The 16642-nt window shown below is 33.6% G+C and overlaps 1 protein-coding gene across 6 annotated transcripts in view; it reads right to left on the reverse strand.

Moving 5' to 3' along the window:
* The window catches only part of LOC123682589, a 143958-nt gene that overhangs the window by 4964 nt on the left and 122352 nt on the right, over positions 1 to 16642 (reverse strand). For all 6 annotated transcript variants that reach the window (XM_045621303.1, XM_045621301.1, XM_045621305.1 and 3 more), the window contains one exon: positions 1945 to 5906. In XM_045621303.1, the coding sequence (XP_045477259.1) occupies positions 1945 to 5906 (3962 nt within the window). The remainder of the gene's footprint in view (positions 1 to 1944; positions 5907 to 16642) is intronic.

A 16642-nucleotide genomic window follows, 5' to 3' on the forward strand; every position in this document is an offset into this window, starting at 1 on the left:
TAGAGGAACGGATAATACCTCAACGAAGTTAGTAGTTTTTTTTTCTTTAACCCTTCGGCCGATTTTAGCATACAGATACAGAAAAAAACAGCTGAATAAGTGTTAATGCAGTGGTATGTTTGGTTATTTTTTTTATTTTGGAATGTTTTGAATGAAGGAATTCAGTTAGTGTTACGACTATTTTAAGAGTTAATTAATCGCCAAAAAAATCTTCTTAAATTCCTGTAACTTGGCGCTTATAATAAAATTACTGAGGTTCTTTGATTGATTTGACGAATTTTAACCTAGCCTTCCAACTCGAAATAAGGCTTCAGCCTTTCCCAGGGAAGCACGGACCTTAGTGAAATCAACTTCTTTCAAGAGGAGTTTATACTACGTGATATTTTCGTGATCTTCCAAAGTTACTATTCCTCTCAAACGTTCCTCTGATTTGCCATTCTTTCTACCATATTCAAAAATGCAAATACGTTTTTACGTCTCTATTTTAATTTTATAAGAATGAATATTCAGCTTTTCACAAGATTTTTTGTATAATAGTCTTATGTGAAAATTCATAAAAAACACGAAATGTTTTTTGCGTTGGTTATATCATGCATACATTTATTCTTCAATAAAAAAGTCATCTGATTTTTTCCCATCCCCGAAAAATTAATAAAAAAAGCACTTTCCGCCATGACGAACTATTTAAAATGAATAATAGTGAAAATCTCAAATGAATCGATAGTCTCTAGCGTAAAACATAGATTACATATTTTTTAACTCGTTGCTCAAACGGTATAGACAAAATACCGTGCTGAAATATATTCATCGACTTCAGTTTCATCTTGATATAGTGAATGACCAAGTCATCTAACTTACAAATAATGAAATGATAAAAACAAGAACGAGAAGCTGTTCAAAACAAGAGGCATAAATAAGAACGAGATCCAACAATTAAGTGTATATGATCATCCACAACATGAATAAAAGAGCTCCTTTTTACTATCTGGTATCAACTAGGTCAGTTTTATTGTTGTCATATTTCGTGGATTCTGTAACTGCATATCACTCATCACAAATGCTCTTAGATGTATTCCCCAGCTACAGAAAGGTCCGGCGTTCACAAACTGGCATACATGCTTGAAAGGTATGACCAACACATCTGACATCCATGCATGTCATTGATGATTCACACACAGACCAGACTTCTTGAATCTTGTGTGTCAAACATGTCAGCATGAATGAACGGTTAATGAAGAATAGTTTTTGATATTATTGGTTCAATTTCTAGTAGTCTTTTCAAGAGAACCTTATATGCACTATCTTCCATTGTTCTATTCATATAATCTTTTGATTTCGTTTGTCACAGGCATAGATCACTATGAATTCAAGCTTGTTGCTGCATGTTTGTCATTCTAGAACTGAGGCCAGTTCATGACAGCGTTTACGAAAAGAAATAAATTCCTTTTTTTATCTTACCGACTTTTTTCTCAAATGAGATGGTTTGATATTTCCTTGTATACGGTTTTCTCATCATCTCCTGTAGATGACTTCCTGAGATGATGTAAGCTATGGTTCAACTTAAAACTGCCAAGAAAATCGATGAATAGGTATGTTCCTTTTTAATTATGTCGTTTCCAAACTGTAAATAACCGAACAAGTGATGATATTCGCGTAGAAAGAGAATTCAACAATCGGTTATAATGACTACCTACAAACCAGTCAAAATTCTTATTTTTGACAGGTCGGGGATTAACGTCAGTTATTAATCAGAATACACTCCACAGAAACATATATTTTGAAAATAGAATAATAATAACAGAATTCAGTTCCAAAAATAAACTGATGGTATCACTTATAACTTGGAACAAATCTACATCGGGAATGTATGTTTCTGAAGGATATTCATATTGAAAGTCACCATCAGATTTTTTTTGGAACTACCAGAGAAAGAAGAAGACTTACCAAGATTTTGCTCAGTGTAATATTCATTTTCAACATTTTGCTTGAAATTCCTCAAAAATTCACACTTTTCATATTCCTCCTGGTGGACCATAATTAAATCCAACAAATATATGGTCATCAAAGGTTTCTTCTCCACATCTACGATCAATCTCTTCAAATATTCCATGAAGTACAACACGAAAGCATCTATTCGTTGAGGGTGTAGCCTTAAGGTTCTCAAACTACACAGAAGCATGTCTCCGTATATCATTTTGGTTCTACGTATAGTATAATTAAGATTACAGATATCAACTTCAACATTGTAATATTTATTCAGTGATTTCAGTTTGTCTCCAGTATCGCAGTATGATTTTTCCATCAACATATACTCTTTCATTAAATTGAAGGCATAGTCTAAAAAACTATGATTTATTTCCCTTTGGCTTTTACGATCTCTGGCATTGGACAGGTTATACATTTGAGGCAAGAGACGTCTTGTTGGCATGAAAGAACATCCAGCATTTGGGCAACTATTCACTGGATCTCCACTTACAACTGGGCAAGTTAGGGTTGGATGCTTTTCAATCTCAGGGACAACTGATGTTTCCTTGGTCATATCATTTGATTCTGATGATTTTTGTTGGTTCGCGCTTACACCACTGTCATTCGGACTGATAGGATTTATTGTTGAAACATTTGATTGATTGGTAACAACAGTAGCTTCAGGTTCATTCGATTGGATCGCTTCACTGTTTGGGCTCATTTGAATGACAGTTGGAATCATTACGTTTGGGGTCTCCGACCCATCGCCACTAGGATTCATAGAACATCCATAACTTTGTGGTCCAATACTAGAATTATCCTTACGTTCTATTGTAGAATTTTTACTGAGCATTTTCTTCAATTCTTCAATATTATTTAGTGTTTCTTCTACGTTTATATCAACAGTTTTGTCAACGGTCTGTGGTTCCAAGGATGGGATTACAGAAATTTCTGCAGGCGTTGTTGTTTTTGTGTTTACTACAGGTTCATTTGTTACGCTATCTGTTCTCTCTAAACTTTGCACATCGCGAAGTGCTTCATCGTTAACTTCTGTTTTGACCTCAATATGACCTTGGAGCATATCAAAATGGAAATCACAAGCCACTTCGTCCGCTTCTTTTTTAATTTCAGGGTTTTCGATAACTCTTACATCTAGAAGAATTTCATCTTCGTCATTCCCTAAAAGTTCACTGACTTCCCTAGAGAAAATATCATCATCAATATTCCTGTTTCCTTCACTTTGTGGTGAATCAAATTCACAATTGTCATCTTGAGCATTGATCTGTTCATCATTGTGCAAACCGCTGTTATTTTTAGGAGATGAATTTATAGATTCTTGGGATACTCCTAGATATTCTTCTGAACAGGCCGAAAGTTCATCAGTCTCATTGCTTTTCTGGAACAGCTCTGCCGCATTGTTCTCATCTTCAGGAGATATAAATTGGGTAGATATTCCTACAGGTTCTACTGTACAAACAGCACTAGTCTTTCCAATAGTACTCTTGGCCTTCTGGCAGCCCTCTACCACTTTCTGATCTTTAGGAGATGAATTTGAAGATTCATGGGATATTCCAAGAGGTTCTGAACTTCGTTCATTGTCTTTCTGGTGCAGCTCTACCACATTCTCTTGATTTATAGGAGATGAAATTATCAAATCGTTATGTATCAGCACAGATTCGACTGAACTATTAGCACTAGTTTGTTCATCAGTTGCATTGCCTTTCATCAGCAGCTCTGCTGAAATGTTTTGATCGTCAAGAGATGAAATTATCGATTCGTCCTGTATGTCCGAAGATCCTGTTGAACAGTCGGCTCTGGTCTGTTCATGAGTGGCATTGTTTTTCTGATTTTGATTCGAAGGATAAGTCATCGATTCGCTGTGTATGTTTAGAGATTGTGATGAACAGTCTTCAATGTTCTGTTTATCAGTTGCATTGCCTTTCTGGTGTAGCTGTACTTCATTGTTTTTAGGAGATGAAATGATCGATTCACTGCGTATGTTTGCAGGGCAGTCTTCACTATTCTGTTTATCAATCGTTTCTTGCGTTGGGATTATAGATTCATTCGGTAAGGCTGCGGATTCTGATGAACACTCAAGGACCCCGGGCCTAGGACTATAATCTTCATGAATAAGAGAACTGGTCTGTTTTTCAGTTCCAGTGTCTTTCTGTTTCATTTTAGACAGCGAAGAAATACTGACGTTGATATCCTCGATTGTTTCATCCAGAGCTTTTATCAAGCTGTCAGAACTATCAATTGAACCTTCTGGAATATGCAATGAATATTCCTTTTCGGCAGTATCGTCCCTCTCATCCAGGCATGGGGTTGAACTCCTTTCGGGGATCGGTGGTACGCAATTTTCTTCAGTTATATTGTATTCTGAATCGTCATCAACTATCATAGGAAGAGATTTGCCTTTTGGGACGATGGATGTACAAGCGATCGTCGAATGGTTGGAAGTGCTGTGAGATACCGTCGACTGCACTATATACGTAATGGTATTATGTGATGTGTTTTTGTCTATTTTTTTATCTTTGGTAGCTGTAGATTTCACAAGCTTTTTGCAAAACTTATCTTTGTTCTCCATTAGTCTTGGACGTTTGGGATTGACCTTCCCGACCGAAGATGATTTCTCCTTGTGAATATTTTTTTTTGTCGCTGTACCGTCAGAGGGAGATTCTGAAATTTTACGCTTTAATCCTGTACTTGAATGACGTTCAGAACTACTCTTTGAAGATACAGAAGCTACTTTATCTTTCTGTTTTCCAATATTTTCTTTGGTCTCTTTAATAGTGTGCAATTGATCAACTTTATCTTTTCCAGCAACAATTCTATGCTTAGAATTGACTTTAGTCGATGAAGATTTGACATGTTTTCGTACCTCTCCTTCAACTGTAGAAGTCTTATTTTCTTTAGTATGTTGCCTTCCTTGTGTTGAAGCGTCAATTTTTGATTCCGCTGGCTGTTCGTCTTCTTTCTTACTTTCCAAGTACGATTTCCTGGTGTCTATCAGAGATTCTATACTCAACTCGGAAAGTTCTTGAAATGAGTTATGTTCTTTCTGAATACGAACATGACAACAATATTTCTCCAAGTCCGGCTTATTGTATTTTTTCAATTCCACACGATTTTTGATGCAAACTAATTTCTTATCATTTATATGACCCCCTTTCTTCGAAATCTTCGGAGCAATATGATTCGCAGGTTTTTTGAAACTCACTTTCTTATTATTGCACTCTAACGATAATTTTGTTTTACAAAATTGTGGTAATTTCAGCTCGAGAGGGACTGATCTCGACATAGTGCCCATTGGCTGTCTACGTGGATCTACCAATTTTGTTGTGATATTTTCGTTTTGGTCGGAATTTTTATTGTCTGGATACACTTCAGAAGACCGGCTTCTTTTTTGCAACCGTGGATCTTTGCCTGTTGTAGTAGGCTTGATTAAGTCAGATGTTTGTACCGTATCGGTCTGTTTCGGAGGAACTGGAAGAGAATTTGTTAAAGTAGTGTTATTGCTGATGCTGCTGCTACTACTACTAGTACTGGTCGTTGGATTAACATCCTTATTTATTTTTGATGGTGTGCTATCTGGTTTGGGTTCATCACTTTTACTGTTTGAACTTTGTTCCTGTGAATTTGTCGAATCTAAATTATTAGAGCCCATCTCCTTTAACAGATTCTCTTCTTCCTCATCGGTCCCCAAGTCCATGCTGACACCAGAAGAATCAGAACCTTCCGATTTTTTGGATTCAGTCTCCTTATCTCGATTTTCAGCTTTATGATTGCTATCGGAGGAGCTTGTTGGTTGACTAGAGACATTTTTACCACACTCGCTCTCTGCTGTTCTTAGGTTTCGCAGTACTTTTCTATCTTGAAGAAATGGTGGTCTCTGACGAGATTTTCTGTGGATTTGGGGTTCAGGATCTCTTCTAGGGTACCTGTATAAAAACGTAACTTTTATAATTCAAAGATGAAACTAACAAAAACAATAGAATTCATGGTGAAGGTATATAACATTGAGAGAACCGAATATTTGAAAATTTTCATCAATCATCCTTGTTTTCAGATGATCAAGTGACCAGGAAAATGTGGACCATAACTCCTGTCCAGATATATCATTGAAAAATAATTCAATCGAAATGGTGAATAAAACGAGAACTGATCACTACAAAATATTCACTTTAATTATAATAATAAATTTCAATTTAGTATGCATTTATTGTTCATCTGTTCACCTTAGCTCGTAAGAAAAATATCATAAATCCAGATTGAAAATTCTTAATAAATATCCATCTGCAGGGTTGTAAACCGTGCTTATTCGTTCAAATTAAAACTCCAAAAAATTGTTCGAAACTAATGCTCAGGCTCGACGAAAAATATATGTTCACCTCACCATCATGTATGATGGTCGTATAACATCGAATTTCAGGGTTAAATACTTGACTTTTGAGCCAATTTCATGGAAAAGGATTCTGTCAATTCTGTGAAAATATCTGAACGACATACGGTGGACGTTTCATAAAGTGAAACTAAAAAATTTAGAAGTAGACGAATATTTTTCAACGACTACAAGAGGAAACACAACCACGTGACATTCTCGTGATGTCATAATTTGCCCAGAAGGATGAGGGAAAAAATAATATGCGGAGTTGCCAGAAAAATTTAATGATCAGTAAAATTTAGTAATATTACCTACATTAGTACCAATTCTCGTTGAAAGGAGTTTTATAAATTTTCACGAAATTAGATTTTTCCCTCTTTTGATTTTTAAGGGTTTTTTTTTTTTTGAAGAAAACTCGCCAGTTCTCTGCTGGGATACCAAATCATCTATTCTTTTTATATAAACGAAAAGTTACCAAAAGCATAAATTTTTTTCATTCGCGAATTGAAAATATTGAATTAATACAATGTAGATTATTGTTTAGAAATTATGCGATTTTTGAGAATAAATATCTCTAATTTTATTTTGAACTGAGCAGTCACGTGGTGGTGTTTCCTCTTAAAGAGCTCATTATTGAAAATAATTGAATTAAAATAGGGACGTTCTTCGGCGATAGGAGCATATTAACGAAGCGATCACATAGGTTCCTGTCATTTCTGAAGTATAAAATGTTTTCTCCTGCTTTGGTATATCGGGTGTCCCAAATTCGATGGCCTATTAGACGTTTCTGGAAAACTAATCATAATTTTGAGCTGAAAATTTGCATATTGGGGTTTGAGACAATGATCTTTCTCCCTAAAATATTTTCTGATCTCTACAACTTCCGGTTATACCGGAAACAGACTACAACTTCCTCATTTCAAATGGCACACCCAGTATATTATTGCATCATTAGATAGCTTTTTTGATGGCAATTTCGGCAATATGCCATACCTTGGGGTAAAATTCAACGGTCCATGAGTTATTGGGATTCTTATGAAAAAAAAAGGTGGCGATGAGGACTCACATTTTTTTTAATATTTCAGCAGAAAAAGATGCTTTCGAAAAAAATTTGGTTTGTTTATTTTACGCAAATACGTAGTATTATAAGACGGTTTTCGGCTTGGACCAAAAATGTACAGGGTGTTTAAAAGAGGATCATGAACTTGGACAACTCAAATTCATCAAAACTCAAGATTTTCAGATAAGAACCTATATTTTTTATTATTCCAGTCGATTCTACGTACAAAAATAGTGGGGGTTACTTCAGCAAACCCTATCCCTAAAATGAATACCTCAAGAGTTATCGGGGAAGAACTTCAAATGAGGAAAAACCGCTATTTATAATTGTGGTAATAACTGTCTGTTACTTCCATAAAACACAGAAAGAAAATAAAATTCGATGTTTCCATAACTAAATTTGACATATCAAGAATTGTAATGAATTATTCGTAATTGAAAATTGTATTGGTTTATGGATTTCTCAACAATACCAACGAAAAATTAATTAAAATTCATGAAATGTGAAATTCAGTTATCCAAACATCGAATTTTATTTTTTTTCTGTGTTTTACGGAAGAAACAGACAGTTATTCCCACAGTTATAAATAGCGGTTTTTCCTCATTTGAAGTTCTTCCCCCATAACTCTTGAAGTATTCATTTTAGGTATAGGGTCTTCTGAAGTAACCCCCACTATTTTTGAAAGTAGAATCGACTGAAATAATAAAAAATATAGGTTCTAATTTTAAAATCTTGAGTTTTGATGAATTTGAGTTGTCCAAGTTCATGATCCTCTTATAAACACCCTGTACATTTTTGGTCCAAGCCGAAAACAATCTTATAATACTACGTATTTGCGTAAACGAAACAAAACGAATTTTTTTCGAAAAAGGCTTTTTCTGCTGAAATATTCAAAAAAATGTGAGTCCCCATCGCCACCTTTTTTTTCATAAGAATCCCAATAACTCATGAACCGTTGAATTTTTACCCAAGGTATAGCATATTGCCGAAATTGCCATCAAAAAAGCTATCTAATGATGCAATAATATACTGGGTGTACCATTTGAAATAAGGAAGTAGTAGTCTGTTTCCGGTATAACCGGAAGCTGTAGAGATCTGAAAATATTTTAGGGAGAAAGATCATTGTCTCAAACCCTAATATGCAAATTTTCAGCTCAAAATTATGATTAGTTTTCCAGAAACGTCTAATAGGCCATCGAGTTTGGGACACCCGATATACAGGGAGTTTAAAGTTCGACGGCGTATTAGACGTTTCTGGAGAACGGGGCCGATTTGGAATCTGAAAATTCGGAATATGACATTGTTCATGATGCCCTATTCAGTTAAAATATTTTCGAAGTTCCGGCACTTCCGGTTATACAAGAATTGAAAAAAAATCTCAAAAAAATTTTTTTTTTCATTTTATGTCTAAGATATTATCAAGATTTCCATTTTCAATTACTCTTTTCTACAATTATTGCGTAAGTCCTTATAATTCTCAAAATATTAAGAAAAAAGAGAGAATTTCCATAGTCACTATTACGTGATTTATTTTTACTGTGAATATTCTATGCGTATACTCCATTCACTTTCTCAAACTAGAATGATGTTGGGATATCGTACATATCTTGAATTTGACAAATATCATCACAGGGTGTTTAAAATATTGTGCCAAAAATTGTGAACAAAATTTGATCGTAACTTTCGATTTTCAAATTAGAACCCTATTTTTTTGTTTTTTTCCTTGGATTCTACGGTGAAAGATAAGGGTAGTGTCCAAACATGATTGTGCTCTCAAATTCAATAATTCAAGAGTTAGAAAATAGACTGATTAGCCATTTGGTCTTTCCGGCAGAAACAATTCAAAGAGGCGGAAAACCGCGACAGATGGAGAGAACTTGGCGAGGTCTATGTCCAGGAGTGGACAGCTGGTGGCTGATGAAGAGGAAGAAAAAGAGAAAGCGGTATGCACAAAGAAATCGAATCAGGAGTTGAATCGAAAATGGCAGAAACATCAAACTCACAAACAATAATAATAACACGAAAAAACACGGGAATTTTACTACCATATTCTTGTTGTAGTTGGTTGGTTCTAAAAAATGGCAGTTATGTAGTTTTTGAGATACCTCCAATGATTTTTGAAGGCGAAAAATCAACAAATTTCAACACTGCCACTATTATACAAGGTGAGTCTTTTACTTGTACATATATTTTAACCCAAGATTCCTGAGGTCAAATGGAACACTTTTTACCTTTACCATTTTTTCCGATTCGGCCCGGTTAAAAAGATACAGGCTGTTGAAAATCGTTAAAAAAATATGATTTTCGGCTTTATCTCGTAAATGGTTGTATCGAAGGAAATGATTTTTGAAATATAGCTTTTTTTTGATGTGATACATCTTATCCGAACACAAGATTCCATACACATTCTTCTGTTTCTTTATTATGAACATTACATCCCATAAAATACCAGAAATTCGAAGAAACCAACTCTTAAGAGTATTTTGAACGTTCATTGAAGAATATTTGGCTAATTTGAAAAATAAAAGTATTCTTCATGTTTTCTCGTACAAAGCGCCGTTTTCGAATAACTTGATCTTAAAAAAAAAAAATTATCTGTGAAATTCAAAAAATTGGGTACTTTGGCTGAATGCAACTCTGTTCTGTTGTGGAAAAAAAACCACAGAAATGAATATCTACTATGATGTCATGTCTCAAATTTTAGAATTGAAGTACTAGCCAACTTAGTTTGAAAATGAAGTTGTAAAAGTGAATAAGCTCACCTCAACTCCTCGATTTGATTAAAAATTACTCAGCTTTGGCACAGCTCTGATAATAAGAAGATACTTCACTAAAATCAACATTCTTTTTCTGTCTGCGTTAGAACTTTCATAGATGAATATTATTTATTTGAGATTTTAAGGTTAAATGGCAATTCTTGTAAACAACGATATCATATAAATGAAATATAATGAATGAATGGATATGAGTATCAGAGCTAATATGGGTGGTAGCGAGCCAATACCTCCTAGGAGGTATTGAGCGAGCTCAATTCGTTATAATTATCGAAAATGAAATAGAAATCAAGCGAAGAATATTTGATCTTTAGCGTCAACGGAATTGGAATAACTCATTTATTTTATTATAAACACTACTTTGTTCAACAAATGGAATGTTAAACGTGAGTTTATGATGGTTTTTCTAATTTAGTAGTTTATTTCCAAGGTTCAAAAGGTATATCTTATGCTTGAGAAAACTTCAGTGTTCCGGTTTTCAGGGGTGAAATAGCTCATTTTGAAAATTTAAAATGGCTATATCTTTTTAACAGGGCCGAATCGGAAAAAATGGTAAATGAAAAAAGTATTTTTTTTTACCTCAGGAACCTTCGGTTAAAATATATGTACAAGTCAAAGACTCACCCTGTATATTTTTTTTATTACTTTCCCTTTTAAATTGTTTTCTAATAAGATGTTTCATTACGAATAGCGCTATCTGGGCAGCTGTCACTTTTGTTTGAAGCTGTCATCTTTTGACATTTGACAAATAAAAATTTCATTACTAAAAATGGAACGATACATGCGTCAACAACGCACTGACATTGTTAAAATTTACTACAAAAATGATGAATATTTAGCAGGCACTTTTGAGCCGTCGTGAAACTTTTTCTCGGCTGGCAATAAAAAATTGTGGTAATGGTGGAAAAATTTGAGCTGCTAGGACAATAGGCTAGGCATACCTTTCTTTTTGCAATGACATAAGCAGCAATGAATTTATGTCAAAATATAGTCGTTTATTTTCAAATATCAAAATGAAACCTCTTATTGGAAAACACTTTATGAGATGTAACTATATTTTTTGTCTGGACAAAATTATAGATTTATACTTATTCATCACAATATTTTCTATTCGTATGTACCTACTGTAGACATGAATATTCAACGCAGATAATATTATTTCAGAAGCATCACACAATTTATGCAGAACAGATTGAAATCAATCGAATTACCTTTTTTGAAAAGATCTATTTTCAATATTCTATTAAATAAGATTAAATAATTAACCACGGTACCAAATTTACCGTGTTTTCCATTGAAGTTTTGGAGTCGGCGAAAATAAACCAATATTATTGAAAATAATAAATCAGATCATGTGTTAGAAACTTGGCGTTATGTATTCATGATACACAAAAGGAACAATGATTAAAAAAACAAATTTTTCACTTTTTAGCCCGCCTATTTTGTCGAGTGAGAATTTTTGAAAGTTTCATTGGGGTTTTCAAACGTGAGCACAATTCCATCAAACTTTCTTTTTAGTGATATTAATTCCATGCTTCAGTTCACGTTTCATTCGATAACAAAATAATGAGGAATTTATTACACCGGGAAAAGAAATTTGTTTGAGAACATTTGAAGGGGTTTCAATGTAAAAAAAAAAACTAGTTATGTTTGAATTATAAAAATAGCAATCAATATTAATAATGTTTAAGTATACTTTACTATACACATTCCCGTATTGAAAAATAAATGCCAAATTGGATACTTTTGTAGAGGAAGTCCTATTTCTATACTAAATTGACGAAAACCGATGCCTTTCCCTGAGGGCTGATTTTCAAGAGAAACTCCTCAGCTATCACCGTTACCATAGTTACCGAAAGTTTTTCGAAGGTATTCATTTTCGATAAATAGCTGTAACTTTGTTCGGTTGAAATTTTTTCTTTCTTGAAACAAATTTTTACGAAGAATTTAATGGCACTAGTTGAATTTTCCGCAAACGAATATTCCATGAGATACCGCTATGAAAATTATTCCAAATGTTACACTCTTTGTATTTCTACATTTTTCGATAGAGCTTCAAGTATTTAATTTTCAAATTTTATCCATTGGATGATATTTGGAGAATGCGAAATGTCAAATATTCATTGCAACACTCAAGTTCTGTTTAATTCGCAACATAAAGAAAATTTGAAAATTCAATATCCCAAACCTGACCGAAAAATATCAAGTATGCTATATTTTTGGAATGGTTATTTTAAACTATCGAAATATGTAGAAACACAATATGAAGTGATTTTTGAAAAAAAAATTTTTATAACGGTTATAGCTATGGAATTCCGGTTTTCGCCAATGAGTTTCTCATGAAAATTGGCCCTCAGACACCGACATCAGTTTTCGTCTATATCTAGTATAGAAATATGAGTTTACCTCCGAAAGTGTCGAATTTGGCCCACCCTGTTCAATCTAGATGTACAGGGTGGCCATTTGAAAACGAAACAGACGAGATTACAGACGAAATAAAGTTTTTCGATAGAAATGCTCGGACAGGTCGATTTCTGTTTCGAGGGGGACAACTTAAGATGTAGGTTACGGACGCATAGCGCTTCAACCCTTGCGACTACAACCCTCACCCCCAAATTTTGAATAGGGAAGATGGGGTGAGTGATACCTCATTTGAAAGGTATTTTTATACTAATTTCAGCACAGTAATTGTTTTTTCATTTTATGCATTAGTTCTCGAAATATTCTTAACTAAGTATTTGAAAATGAAGTGGTGTTTTCATGGCACTTGTAGTGTTTTGTGAAAAATCGACATTTTGAGCTTCAAAACAACCATGACTGTGGCTTCCTTCCTAACTAACTAACGCATGAATATTTCGAGAACTAATGCATAAAATGAAAAAACAATTACTGTGCTGAAATCAGTATAAAAATACCTTTAAATTGAGGTATCACTCACCCCATCTTCCCTATTCAAAAATTGGGGGTGGGGGTTGTAGTAGCAAGGGTTGAAGCGCTATGCGTCCGTAACCTACATCTTAAGTTGTCCCCCTCGAAACAGAAATCGACCTGTCTGAGCATTTCTATCGAAAAACTTTATTTCGTCTGTAATCTCGTCTGTTTCGTTTTCAAATGGCCACCCTGTATGTAATTTAGTACACAATACATTTCCATCAAATGAAGGTCAACGCAATCCGATCAATTTATATTTCACACTATAGCTAGATGAACTTTTTCAGTCAATTTGTGTTCATCACAAGGGTCCCTTACGGGAAAGAATAGGGGTAGTTTTGATTTCTGCGATTTTGTATGTTTTTTGAGGGTCTGAATCCGAATCTGGAGCATACCATCAAATTTTCGTGAAAGAAAACTGAAAAAATGCAAAAAAAAGGTAAAAATATCCATTTTCGGCGTTTTTTTTTTGCATATAACTCGGAAAATATCCATTTTTCGTGAATTACCTTCCTATAAAAATATTTTAATTCGAGTACTCTATTGCATGAATACCATTACAATATCATTTCCACAATATATTCATTGAAATCCATATACAAAGAAATAAACGCAAACTCAAAAAGTGAAAATGCTTTTTTTCTAGACTCATGATGGCTTCATAGTTTAATCTGGATTGTATTGAAAGAAGAAATGATTGAGTAGAATATATGTTATTAATAATAAAGTTTTGGAGTAGAAAAAGTAGCTCTTTGTACAGGCAGATAATAGTTATTTATAATACAAGTGCAGAAGGCATTCGTATTCTTCCACGAGTTCAAAATTCAAAAACGAGCCACGAAGTGGCGAGTTTTGGAATGAACGAGTGGTAGAATGAGCATTCTGTACGAGTATTATACATTATTTTCTCTAATTCATTGCATTTTTATTGAAATCAATGAAATATTTCCATAAATATCATTTAATGATTTTTGCATTGAAAAATGTTGGTTGGCAGAACTGATTTCTTTAAGGCAATTTGATGAATTGACAGATAAAGCCGTGGCGGAAAGTTCGGAGTACCAACATATAATAATAAAATATAACCATGAAAACTGTGCGTTTCTGATATATTCTCGCACGATTTTGTTCTACAGGATGTGGAAGAATGAACGGAATAACCACAGAATTAGAGAAAATACGTTAATTTTTAATGGTTTATCGGACAAAAAACCTTAATGAGAGAAATTTGTATCGCAAGGTCATTCACGAATTGAGAATAAAAATTGATATATTAAGAGTTACATGCAAAACACTGCCAAAAATTGACATTTTTTTAAAATTTTACTGCATTTTTTCAAAATGTTCTATCACGAAATTTCGATTTCAAACCACAGATTCGGATTCATCAACCAGAAAAAACATATTATATTGAAGAAATCAATACAACTCCAAAACCTTTCCTGTAAAAAACACATATTGACTTGACTAAACAGACATATTATGTAGAATAAAGGCAGCTAAGCGTAATAATTATTAAATATCTTATAACAACATCTTCAAAATATAATTTTTTTTCCATTATCGGTTGGCAAAAATCACATAATATATAACTTAGCAATTGTAACTAGGCTTTGGATAAATATGCATTTGCATCATAATCAGAGCCGTATCTAGGGCGTGCCAAAGGTGGCACTTGCCACGGGCGCAAGGTCTGTAGGGACTCCCAAAAATATCCAAAAAAAAAAAAATTGGGGCACCAGGTGAAATAATTCGAAATATCACAATTCAGTTCTCATGTATACGCCTTGCAACGAGCGATGCCGAGAAACCTGGAAAAATTTTAAAAATTGCTAACCTTCCTTAGAATTTGCATACTAATCCTAAAATAATGACAAGATCAACAAAACTTTAATTTAAAGTAGGAAAAAATATAAATATGACTATGTTCAAAGGTGTTGCATTCAGATCAAGCTTGTCGGTATTTCTTCGACAAACACTACCATCTATTTTTGTGTGGAGTGCTGCTTCTTTTTTTATACAATTTCATAACAATCAGTTTTTTAGATCTTCACGAGTTATCTCTTAATATCTATATGAAATGTGTATTTCAATGGTTTCAATAAAAATATATATACAGGGTGTCTATGAATAGTTGCGAAAAACATTAGGGGGTGATTGCTTGTCAAAAAATAGGGTGAATCTTTTATATAATTTTTTTTCAGCCACTTACTGCTAATTACAGCCCCCAAAAGATGAATTCACAAAAATGAAATTAAGCTGACATTTTATGCGGGCGAGAAGGCATTTAAAAAAATTATTGGTGGTGTCCCTCTATGATTCCAAAGGGTGGAAAAAGCCACCCCTCAAACTTGTTCGCCTATTTTGATAGTTTACAATAAGAAAATTAATTTTGTATAGACTGGTCCATTCTCAACAACTAATGTCTCTTGTAATTTTTTGATAAAATTCACGTTTTTTGAGAATAAAACATATAATACGCCTGAATTGTGGAGGTTGGAATTATTTTCGACCCCAAATTTATCCAATAGGCAGATGTCAAATGGAATTTTTATTGGGTGGTACAAATATAAAATAAATGTAACAAAAAAAAACAACTATAAACTTTTCACAAATTAAAAGCTACTTTTCGCCAATTGAAAGCTACTTTTCGCCGCAATCTTTAGGGGGTTGTAACTAAGCAGGTGAAGGCTTAAAAAAAAGTTTATATGAAAGACCCATTCTATTTTATGACAAGGAATCGTTTCCTGAATTTTTTCGCAATTATTCATATACACCTTGTATAATATTGTGTTTTATTTTAAAACTTTAACGAAAATAAATGACTTAAATTATGAACAAAGAAATACTATAAGATAACATAATGGATGAAAACAAAAATCTTCTAAAATGGGGGGCGCTGTCTAATATATTGCCACAGGCTTAATGGTACCTAGTTACGGATCTGATTTGCATGACTGCATATTGCAAGTATTAATGCATATTTGAGACATTTTAAAGTTAAGGTAAATATTTAAGTTATTTTATGTTTCATCTGCACATTTTCGAGATTCCAAGAAAGTGTGATTTTAAACATGAACGGATACAATAGAACCGTACTTCGAAAATATATTTGACAAATCCCAAACAGCTTTTATGATACTTTATGACCTACCCAACCCCCTTAGAATGGAGTATTCAGAAAAAATATTCATCTCAATTGCTGACATTAAAAACATCTGGTAATAAAGATAGTTTACATTAAAAAATTTATTTTGAGCCGTCAGTTTGTCCGTTTGTTGTCCAATTTTAAAAAGCGATTATCATTAAATTCAATGTTACTTGTATTTCCAAGGTTATTATGAAATTGGGACTTGGAACCTAAGAGACTTTCTTTCGAAACAGCATACAAATTGGTGAAAAGGTTTTTGACACTAATAATGAAGAAAAAAGAAATGGAAACTATTAATCTTGACAAGATTGCAAACTTCACACTTTACAAATACAGGGTGTCCCGTAAAGACCACGTCAAACCGAGGAAGAATGTAG

This window comes from Harmonia axyridis, chromosome 6 (assembly GCF_914767665.1).
Source record: "Harmonia axyridis chromosome 6, icHarAxyr1.1, whole genome shotgun sequence".
NCBI lineage: Eukaryota > Metazoa > Arthropoda > Insecta > Coleoptera > Coccinellidae > Harmonia > Harmonia axyridis.